Source organism: Rhinolophus sinicus, linkage group LG05 (genome assembly GCF_036562045.2).
Source record: "Rhinolophus sinicus isolate RSC01 linkage group LG05, ASM3656204v1, whole genome shotgun sequence".
Lineage (NCBI taxonomy): Eukaryota > Metazoa > Chordata > Mammalia > Chiroptera > Rhinolophidae > Rhinolophus > Rhinolophus sinicus.
The window spans coordinates 136,708,280-136,720,362 of NC_133755.1; the positions used below are offsets into that span (position 1 = coordinate 136,708,280).

At 37.2% G+C, this 12,083-nt stretch overlaps 1 protein-coding gene across 8 annotated transcripts in view; it reads right to left on the minus strand.

The window, feature by feature from the left end:
• The window catches only part of RTN4IP1 (reticulon 4 interacting protein 1), a 147,942-nt gene extending 135,861 nt beyond the window's left edge, over positions 1–12,081 (minus strand). For 4 of the 8 annotated variants that reach the window (XM_019734979.2, XM_019734980.2, XM_019734978.2 and 1 more), the window contains exons 1-4: positions 11,383–12,069; positions 5,856–6,007; positions 5,008–5,076; positions 3,962–4,086 (exon numbers count right to left, since the gene is read on the minus strand). In XM_019734979.2, coding sequence (XP_019590538.1) covers positions 3,962–4,086; positions 5,008–5,076; positions 5,856–6,007; positions 11,383–11,656 — 620 coding nt within the window. In that variant the 5' untranslated portion in view covers positions 11,657–12,069. Of the gene's footprint in view, positions 1–3,961; positions 4,087–5,007; positions 5,077–5,855; positions 6,008–11,382 lie in introns of all 8 variants that reach the window. The other 4 variants (XR_012496704.1, XM_074333355.1, XM_019734976.2 and 1 more) reach the window with 2 other exon arrangements.
• Positions 12,082–12,083: the final 2 nt, after the last annotated feature.

A 12,083-nucleotide genomic window follows, 5' to 3' on the forward strand; every position in this document is an offset into this window, starting at 1 on the left:
AAGGAGCAGGGTTTGGTAACAATTATCAGGTTTTGACTTAAGGTGAATCACAGTTAACTGACATCGGAAATCCAGAGGAAGAGTCAGGGTGGTAGTCAGTAAGTCTTGTTTTGCACAAACTGAATTTCATATACAAAGGGTATATGTAACTGGAACTCAGTAGAGAGGTTTGGGGTTAGAATCATAAATCTGCAAGTTACCAAAACCTAAACAGAAGCTGGGAACAGAGAAGATAACCCTGGGAGGCAGAGAGGAATGATGGCCTCTGAAAAGAGCAACAGCTAAAGGGCTATAGGAAGAAGAGGAGCCTTTAAAAATGACAAAAACTGGTCAAAAAGGCAAGAAGAAAACTAAAGGGGTCTGGTGTCCCCGAAACGATAGAAAAAAGTGAGTATTGAGGAAGTGGTCAGTGGTGTTCGATACTTCAGGGAGGTCAAATTATAAGAACTGAAAAGTATCATAGGGTTGGCAACTTAGTCAGCTATGACCAGGGTGAGAACAGCTGCACTTGAACGGCAAGGCAGGAGGCTCATTACAGGGCACTGAAGAGTAAACGGCTTCTCAAGTCCACAAGACAGTTATCCTGGTCACCTAGCAAACTAAGTGGGGAGACACAATTTGCCAGGAAAGAGCTTCCTACGAATTCCTTTAACTGTGCCTCCTGGAGCTCCAGGAAAAATCGGTGCAGGAGTGAAGACCACACTCATATGCATCACAGCAGCCAGGCCAGGCCCTCCACCCTCTCCTCTTCCCGACCCCACAATTTCTTCAAGCAAGTTAAACTACAGGGGTTTCTTTCTCCTTCCCCATACAACCTAGTCAAGTGCAAATGAAAACCAAAGGCCACAGGGGTGATGGGGGTGAGAGGAGAAACAGGTGGGCCGTGGGTGAAGGACAGGCAGGTGATGGCGTCTGAAAGAAGGAAGCTGTTGTAATGACCAATATAAGCACAGAGGGGGAGCGGGGCTAAATCCAAGGTTTTTCAATTTGAGCTTATTTCTATAAACAGAATTAATCAGACACCGAATTTACCCTTACATGACAAAATATTACTGTCATAAAGCCTAATCTCAAAAAAGAAATGATGAAGCATTCCTAAATTCACTGCATTGACTTTCAAATATACTCAATTTAAAAGTGAAATTTATTTTGTGGAGGAGGAATGGTTCAATTTCTAACACTTTCTATTATTTCTGTGTAACAGAATAAAGTACAACTTTCCCAGCAAGAGATGAATTTTAGGCAGAACACAAAATAGTCAAGGTGGACCATTATACTACTAATAAAGCAGATTGGACTGTTGTAAAAATATCTGGTGTAACCACTTTTTAAAAAATTTCTATTCATCTTGAGAGCCCTAAGTTATCTACGTGTTCCTACTGAATAAATTATGAAGAAACTATGGCTGGGCAGGTAAGATTGGCATCATTTCATCTCACATTTCCTAGTAGTGATACCCAAGTATGGGCAAAAATGACACATTATATGACATCAACATTAAATTATCCCCTTGGTTTGCTGATGCTTAGTTGTTGCAGAAATATGATTATATAACAAAAAAGGAAAAGGTAAACACTATCGAAACTTTACAAAGCTTTGTCTTAATTTCAAAAAGCTGTTTGTCATTTAAAAAATCCTATAAAATCTTCCAAGGTGCTGATAGGTGTTTCTGTCATTTTTTGTTAATTAACTGATTAGAAAAACATACTGTTAGTCCTTGATAACCAACACTGATCTGCTTTGTGAAGACTAAAGAATACCTTAATGCCAGTAGCTAACAGAAAACGAATAATTACTGCTTAGAGAAGCCAAAATATGCTCCACCAATCACATTAAATAGTCAAATTGAAAAAAAGCCACTTTGGACACTGGAAGCTCTGAGTTTATATAAAATAAAATCCTATTATAATACTCATTTCTTCATTTAAAAGTATTTTTACAGTACATCTCTTAAAAATGTATTTAAAGGTACATCTCTCATGGGATCCTCACAAATAAGGAGTTGGAGAGGGAGGCCATTATCACCACCCCTGTGGTAATTTCAGTAAACGGACACTTCCTAGAGCAGCAGAGGCCCAAGCTCTCACTGCTACTTGGAACAAGGGCATCCTACAGTCACCAGATACATGGGAATGAGCCAGGAGTCTCTGAAGTGAACTAGTGAGGCTCTTTACAATGGATTTCACTCCAGTTTGGTTAACATGTGGCTAACTCAATGAACAGACCCAACTCAACATAACACATAATCACCTTATAAGGTATAAAACTTTCCATTTCTCAAAGCTCTCCTAACAACCTACACTATACAAAGAGACCATAAAGAGCATGCATGTAGTCACCTGATTAGTTAGTAGCAGAGTGGAGAATAGAAACAGGGCTCTACTACCCCAGTTCCAAGCCATCATTGCTCAAACATAAGATAACACAATACCAAAGTATTACTCAAAGAATTACCCAAAAAGTCAACAATAAGATGGGGGCACACATCTGCGTAGCTCAGAAGAGACAGCTAGATCTGTTTCTAAATTGTTTTCGTCAGGGTACTAAAAAAACAGTATGCCTAGAGAACCGTGAACTGACAAAAGGAACGACAGCTCTCTAACCATAGTGCACATACAGTCACGCAGGCATAGAAAGTCCAATGTTTTTAAGGAAAAACGAAACAAAGCATCAATGTCAATGTAGAATGTACAATAATAATAAAGGTCTAAAAATCCTGAATAAGAGTTTTGCAGTTATTAACTAAGACAAACCATTAGAAAAATCTATGTGATCAAACTAATAAATTAAATTGTTTAAATTAAAAACAGTGTTTGACCAAAATGGCAACCTCAAGAAAGATAAGCCCCAAAGTTCAAAAAATAAACAGAGCTGACCTTTAGAATACATGTTTGCCTTGAATTCTATGCTAAAGGGTAGCGCCTCATTAGATGAATAGCCTTCACACTGCTTTCAGAAATACAGCTATTAAGCTTTCATTAAATTCAATGCACTGTAAATCAACACATTAAACGTAAAGTGCAATGTTTCATTACAGCAGGAGTATGGAATGACACAGACTTTAGTTTTTACCTGCACAATCCTTAGCAATCAAAAAACTAAGTTATTTTAATTTATTAAAATTTGACCTATAGCTCTCTCCTCCATCACAATCATGAAATGGTTCTTAGTACCTAGTTTTCTCACCAAAAAATAAAATCATCAGTTTTCCCTATGATGCCAACTTATAATCTCATCGCTAATAATGGTGGTCTCCATTTACTGAGCACCCCCCACGTGCCACAGCCTGTGCCCCGAGCTTTACTTGTATCTCATTTAACCCTTAAAACAAAACTCACAGAAGTGACTGAGAAAGCAGCAGAATCCCGGTATGAATGCAAGAGCATCTAAGACATTTCTATTCAGTGTTGTTTCCAACTCAAACGAGCATACATTCAAGGCCTTGAAGCACCAGAACTGACCGAAAGGATACCACGCATTGAGCCTAAGAGAACTCAAGAATATTCTGCAGTGTTCTGCAGTTCCTTAATGTCTGGTTTTCATAGAAATCTGCAAGTATGAGAGCAACTCCTAGGAGAGGTCTGGAAAAAACACAGGCACCTTGACATCATTCTTTAGAAACTGGATGGGGCAATTCTTAACCATTTTAGGAATCTGATAAAAGCAATGGCTCTTCTTCCCAGAGATTTACTATAAAATTTTGCCTTATTTTAGAAGGTTCACACTTCCAAAGTCCATCTACACATTTCAATTTTTAAACTCCTATTTGATTGGACTAAGAATCAACAGAATGAGGTTAAGAAAGTGCAAACTGACACAAACAGAGTTCTCTGGAAATGTTTAAATGTTACTACAATTCTGCTCATGTAAATGATCCTGATTTTAATGCTTCTGAAAAATCTACAGCACAGACCTTACAGAAGGAAAGAAGGGAGATTTAGGTGCCACCATTGATGCTTACCGTTTTCCTGTGCAATTTTTATCATTCAGGCCGCCAACCTTGTTTATGGCAGACCAGGCTGTGAGAGCCACATATGGCAAAGAGGCAGCTTGAGTATGAGTGAGTGATTTGGGCTTGTGAGAGACCTAGATTTGAAGACAACAGTCAGAAGGAAGCAATGACTTGCAAACCTAAGAACACAATTAAGTGCATTCACCTTTATACGAATCCAACTATTTTCATAGATAAGTCTGTAACATTACGCCAAGTTCAGTACGTCTTATATACCCTACTTGAAGGTTATCCCTATGGACCACTCTCCAAATGACTCAACCTGTTCCTGGGGCCAGAGGTTCATGATGTTATGAACCTCTGGTATGGCACATATGCCACATTATCAGACATAGCTGCTAATTCTTCATAAAAAGATCACATTCAGTAATCCCATTAGTCCTGACTATACCCAGAAATAAATCCAAATAAACCTTGAGCTCTTATAAACACATTCTAATTTGTTTCTGAAGTCAGCTGTTTCCTTTACTCCCATTCACTGGAAGGTAATCTTTCCAGACTTTCTCTAATCTCAGTAATACCCCTCCTTCCCTTCCTGCCCTCCCTCTATAACCAATTTCCTCAATGTTAACCCTTTTCTCTCTATTCAAATTGTCAGGCCTCCTGACTGTATTTGATTAGACTCCTGTTTTTAAAGTTATTTGAAACAGCTTGATACTTCCATGCTTCTGTTTATAATTAATCGGTACGCTCCATTTGGTACATTTGGTCTCCACTATTTACACTGTGTAAAACCAAGAAACACAGCAGGGTTTCCAGATCTCACTCCAAATTCCTGCTTCACAAGACAAAGATGCTACTTTGGCAGGCAGTGTTATTAAATGACATCAAATACTTTTCTAATCTTTCAAAAATTCCTATTCTCTATCTTAGCTCTTTCAAAACTACCCATTAAACATGAATCCAATCTTAAAAACAACTAATCATTTCAGAGATATTTGTCAGTCTTCGTTCATACTTTCTAATGGCATTTCAGCACAGAACTGGTAAGTTACCTCATTCCCACTGACTACAACAAACTCTGAGAGAGTGCCTTGTTTCCAGGGAGGAACTGCAGCCCAGACCTGAAACACACAACTTCATTAGAAACAGATCTTTTTTATCCAAAGCTAAACATGAAGGCATTCCCCAATACATACCCCACCCTATGAAAAAAGCACAAGTAAGCAATACGCCAAGCAAAAGGGTTATTTTCACATGCTATAAATATATTACTTACTATGATTCTGGATTTATCAAGTCAAGCCACACTGGAAGCAGAAGCCAGTAAATCCTGCTCTATTTACACGACATACTTAGAGTACCAGTCTCTGGGGCTTGAATCCTGGCTCTACCACTTATTAGCTATGGGACCTCTTTATAGCTTCCTCATCTATAAACTGGGCCTAATGAACTTACTTCATAGGGGTTAAATGAGTTATTTTATGAAAAGCAACCAGAACAGTGTTAGCTATTATTATGAGCTCACTTTCATTTCTTGATATGGAAATTCAAACTGACAAGTGACAGGTAATTATACCAAACTTTAGCTATTTTAAAACCATCTAGCCCATACAGTAGAAATTCTCATTTAAAGACTCTTTCAAGAAAAAAAAATTACAGTCCCAATCATACATATTTTAGAATACTGCAATTCTTAAGCACTAGATTTAGGAAGCTTGAGTATAGTCAAGCTATTGAACAGAACCAAGAACAACAGAACCAAGAAAATGAGGGTTCCAGCCAAAGCTTAGTATATTTGTTGGAAAGAAGAAAAAAGGTCAACGATATGGACTATACTTCCAAAAGAAGCAGAATGAAATTTGCGCATTTCGAAAAGGAATAGCAGCGTTTCATAACTCACCTCATCTCCAGGCTTAAAGTACCTCACATCAAGTCCACATTCCATCACCACACCAGAGACATCCCGACCCAGAGTCAGGGGAAATTCTTCTCCTTTGGTTTTAATGTGTAAAGGATCACGTTTCATATTTAAAGCTGCAGCTCCATAACCACCTATAAAATACAATACATCTCTTTCTTCCAAAGGAATGGAACGATTGCAAAACTACTCCAGGGTCAAAGCTGATAGGCCAGGTACAAGTCTACATCCTCAAGATGTACATTATAAAGTAATAAACCTTATAATTTTCTTACCATCACACAGGAAAGTAAAGAAACAATGAGCATTGTTCCTTTCAAAGACAATTACTTAGAAAATTATAATTACTTGTTAAACTAAAGCTACTGTTGCTCCAAATGTTTAATTTCCAATTTTGAAACTGTCTTCAGACCTTTCACTATTTTCTGTCTTAGGAAAAAAGTTTTACTTTGTTCTTTAAAGATAGTTTCTTTATTAATTTACTCATTCAGAAACTTTTTAAACAACTAAGTCATTTGGTGCCCAGTCTGGTGAAGAAGAAAAATGTTAAAGCTGTTTGAAGTTAATAAATAAGGCCTGGAGATAGCACTTGACACTGACACTGTCTATAAATAATGGTCGCCACCTCCCAAAAAAATGTTTCTAGACCATCTTTAGATTAAGTGCAGATTCCCCAGTGGAAAAAAAAAACACGATTTGACTACATCTGTTTTGATATGTTAAGTCAGGTTGATTGCTTTATTATACATACCCTTTTATTTTTAAGAATATTTAAATATCAGCTAAGTGAAGCTGAAAACATTCTTCCCACAATTGTTTTTTGGCTCAGATAAACTGGCTACTCTATCTACAATAATCCCAAGTAGTTTATTACAATTTCAACATATAAAATGGCTTTTCAAAGACACAAAAGTATCTGTAATTGTCTCTTCTGCTTGACATCTGTCCAAAGAGAACACTTCTGCTATTTGAGGTTCTGCAAGCTAAGCACCCTGCCTACCTTTCCAGTATCATGTACAACTTATGCTCCAGAACCACTGAACCACTCTGTAAGTCTCCCCTTCCCCCACAGCCACTTTCAGGGGCAGTACAACTTTAGAGCTTGAGGATGAGGAGAAACTAGCAAAGGAGCCTGAGGAGGCTTGGCCAGGGAGGAGGTGTCCAGAAAGCCAAGCAGAGAGGTTCATTTAAAGAAGTGGAATGCTGCTCACAGGGAAGACAGTTTTTCAAATAAGGTCAAAAGCTGCCAACAGGCTTTAAACAAACAAACAAAAACACCCACAAACGAAAGACTGGATCCAAAAACAGAGGTCGTGGGTGACTGACAGGATCAGTTGCTGTGGCAGAATGATAAAGAATGGGAAGAAATTGGAGACTGTGAGAACATTCAACTCTGTCAAATAGTTTTGCTATAAAGGGGAAGAGAGACATGGAGCGGTGGCTGGAGGCGAACAACTGAGACGGAAGTCTACTGCGGAGTATTTCTTTTTTCCTCTTTAAGAAAGAAGAAATAACAGCAAGACTGTATGCTAATGGCAGTGATCCAGTAGAAAGGAAAACAATAAAGATGCAGAAGAGAATTGCTGAAACAACGCTCCCGAGTAGGTGAGAGGGGATGGAATCTAGAACAGTGGAGGAGTGGCCTGAGATGGGAACGATGACAGTTAATCCATCTGAGAACAGGTAGAAAACAGGGAGAGATGCTGGCAGGTGGGTAGCTTGCAGAAGTTGTTTTTCTAATAAAAAATCAAGAGACATGGGAGAAAGTGTTTGAAAGTTGGGATAGTCCCATGAAAATCTCAGCTGTTGGCCATCATGCCAATATTACACATCTGCCATCTGGCTAGTTAGGGGTGCGCTCTATCAGGGGAAAAAGTCATGTTTTACTTATCCTGTCTTACATTCCTTTGCCACCACTAAAACAATTAAACAATTATTCACTGAAATTCTTACATGGTTTGAGCAACAGAAGTGGACAATTAGCCATGTCACATTTTAGCTGCTATTTCAGAGCTGCAAAAAGGTTTCAGTCCTCTCTGAGGTGCAGCGCCTGCAGGGCAAGATTGTTTCAAGTTTTCTTGGTCACCCTGATGTGCTAATGCACCAACTGAGTAGCCCTGTGGCTCACTGGTACGAGCTAAACTAGCCCCAAATACAGAATGCAGCTGGTAGTAACTGGTAGTAGCACCTAGGAGCTTCATTCTATTGTTAGAGGCAGCCAGTGTGACTGATTCAGTGTTGGAACGATTTGGAAATCATAAATTTGCCATCAGTTTCAAACACTTTAATCCCATCTAAAGAAATCAAACTGTTGGTATAACAATGTTGGCTATATATATTTTAATTAATTTCTTTAGCCATTTATATGATTTATGGTTTTATGTCCAACAATAATGGCCATGAAACCAGCCTACCTTCATCTTTCAAAATAAAGAGATACTGTCCTTGCTTTCTTGTCAGGGGAAATATCTGCTTCCTACAGTTTACAATCTTCTACTCATTATTTTTTTCCCTCAAGCTACTATTTCATGTATCATATGCAACAACAATCGCACATTCTCCAAAAAGAATCCATGATAAGGAAATAAAGAGGATAGCTTACAAATATTATTACCCAGTCAAGTCATGAAAAACTAAGATGTCTCAAGAATACACGTACTATATATAAAAGTAAAATGTGCTACAATATTTTATTATTAAACAGCTGCAAAGAAAGTCCAGATCCAGCCATTCTACTGAAATTAAAATGTACACAATACAAATTACAGCAGCATTCAAAGAAATAAAAAGTTAACAGATCTAAATGAAGACAAAATGTAAAAACCATTCATGGATAAAATATCACTAATTTTAGTTTGTAATCTTAAATTAGAATGAAAATGTAAAATGACATAAAATAATGACTGCATGACAACTACAAGTATATTAAGTACTGAAACAGGTAGTAGTTGACAGAGCATAGGATCTACCTGCAAAGAGTTTATCCTCAAAGGAGATGAAAAAACACACTGATCACTGGGTATAAGCCAACTACTTAAAGACTAACTTACCCTGTAAAATCTAAATTATCTTCATGCCCAATGTAAATGGAATAAAACAACATGCCCAACTAGTAGTAGCAATTATTACTTCATAGAAAAAATAAAAAAATAAAATATAAATACAGTGAGTCCTCACTTAATATCGTGGATACATTCTACAACTTTAAGTGTAATGATGTATGGAGTATAATAAAACCAATTGTAACCATAGGCTACTTGATATAAACAAGAGTTAAGTTCCTTGTGCATCTCATCAACCAGTGTTGAATGAAACAATGGTATTTGAGGACAAGCTGTACATATGTTGATTTCATGAGGCATTCATAGTAAATCATTTCAATTTTTTCTTAATAGAGCTTTCTAGCTACATACATTTTAAGAGTTCCAAGTCATTCCCCAAACCCCTCTCCCACAAAAAAATGTGTAATAGTTATTCCTTGCATTGTCTAGATCAGCACTGTCCAAAAGAAATACAATGCATGCCATGTATGTAATTTAAAATTTTCTAGTAGCCATTAAAAAAGTAAAAAACAAAAAGTGAAATTAATTTTAATATTTTACTGAATATATCCAAAATACTATCAGATCACTATGCAATCAGCATAAAATGGAGACATTTTACATTTTTTTCTCAGTCGTTGATATCCAGTGTGTATTTTACACTAACTGTTCATCTCAATTCAAACCAGCCGCATTTCAATTGTTGAACAGCCACCTGTGGCTAGTGGTTACTGTATGGGACAGCTGGTGGCTACTAGATATATTCACTATATTAAAAATAGCAGCATTAAAAAGTGGAGTCAAAAGACCTAAGGACAGTGAAACTAGACGTTATTTCCCTAATCCAGTCATTCTCCAAGATTTAGGTCCTCAAGATCTTTTTGAGGCATCTCAGAAGTCCTTTCTTTCCCAACTACCTATGTGAGGCTGGCTTTTCTCCACTTACTTCAAATAACACATTGTGATTAAATACAGAAATACATATGAAGTTCCCTCTATCTTATTAAACCAAAAGCAAAGAGATATGTAAAAGTATAAATAACGCTACTTTTAGCACTAATTTTTTGTTTTTTTGCTTACTTTGGAAAAGTTATTTTTCACTGTAAGCATTTTAAAGGTAGATCCTATGCTCTATTAAATACTACCTGTTTCAATTCCTTACATACATAGTTGTCTTTGAGTCATTATTTTTATGTCATATTATATTTTTATCCTGATTTAATTTTGTAATGTTAACACAAAAGGAGTTTACCGTATTTTTAAATGAATTGTTTTAAAATGTCTGTTCTAATTTCTAATAAGGTAGCTATTCATAGCTATAACTCACATAAACAAAAGCCTAATAATTATTAAGAATGTAAAGAGATCTTAAGACAAAAAAAATTGAGAATTGCTATTCTAATTTATCACACAGCTCCTGGAAACAAAGAGGAAAAAATTAAAAGAAGTCAAAGTATCAACACTTTCATATTTCTCTATAAATTCCACAAAATGATTCACTCTATCATTAATTTTGTAATTACACATGTATATGAGCAAAGAAACTTAATTCATCACACATAGTTCAAATAAAACACTTGTTACTGAGGCAATCTGATGAGAACTGAAGTTCTACACACAAGGCCTTCAAAACACACATGCATGATTAAATTAAAATGCATACGGCAGTTTACTTAGAACACAGAGGTTAACTGGCCAATCATCCCAGAAGAAGCTTTTTGACTTTTTCTGAAGACATGGATTGAGTTCCCATAAGCAATATTTTTGTCATTATTTTCCAAAGTTAAAGTAATTCACAAATAGTGATCAATCTTTTCTGCACTATAATAATTGCATAGTATATATGTAAGGAATATAGTGCTCTCCAAGCTGTGTCAATATATCCCAGAAGAAACTAAGACGATAACATTATTCCCACCTAGGATAAAGCATAACGGAAAAGTGTATTTTAACTGCAAGGGCAGAATGCAATAGCAGAAATGAGAAAAGCACTGTGTCCATATCCTGGCATCCTGTTGTGCTGCTTTGTCCACTGGACCAATAAAGAAAGCTGTGAACAGTGGGAGAGCAAAGAATTATTATATAAATGCAAATTCTGAACTGATGTGAAATCATAACCACACCTCTAAAACCTCTGACGTACCTTCCAATATCACAGTTCCCAGAAAAGCATACCAGAAAGTTAGCTGTGGACACAGCTCTCAAGTCCCAATTAACATTTTAAGAAAGCATGGAAGCAATTCAAACTTATATTTTGTAAAAGATTAGAGTATATCCTGGGTGTGGCAATTTCAAAAATTTTGGAAATACCCGCTGAGAGACTGTCAAAAACCTAAACGATTCTTTTGTGTTAACCAAAGAAGTGTAGTCAAGTAAGAACTGATCTTTTAAAACTACTTATCCCTGGTGAAATTCTCTGAAGAACTGGGAAAAAAAAAAAAGGAACAAGGAATCTTTTAAAAACTTACTTCTCATATTGACATCTATAGGATTTACACTCGCAGCGTGAACTTTGATAATGATTTCATTTGGATACTGTATGACAGGCATCATCATGTTCTGAGTAAATCGAAGCACTTCATTCTTCCCATATTTATCTATCACCCAAGCGGGCATGACAGTGCTCCTTGGAGAGCTAGTACTAATATTTCTAACTGAAGGCTTTTGTATAGTTTGTCTTCTCCAGAAGCAAACCGTAGTGCATGCCTTTCTTCTAAGTACACAGGTCTTCAGAAATTCCATCGTAAACAAGTGGTTGACTTTCGTGCCCTAATTAAAATGCACTTGGATAACTGTCACCCCGAAACTCGGCCAGATTCTGCCAAACACACTGGCCGATTTCAAAACGGAAAATTCAAAAATGAAGTTAGCCCAATGGAGCAAATGAAGGAAGAACAATATGGAATTATTTGGCTGTTCGCATCTGAAATGCTCCAATTAACGTTCCAGGCAGTATTCTGCCCATTCTCCTCCCCCCTTACACTCCCTTCCCCTATAAACAAAAACAAAACCCCTAGAACTCGGCCCCGGTCCGGGAGCACTCGGCAGGACCAGCTGACTCGGCCCAAGATCCCTACGCCACAGAGAATCAATCAGATGCCTGCAGATTCCTACCGCGACCCTAGCCAGGAGTCTCCTTGCCACCCGCTCTCCTCCGTCCCGGGACTTG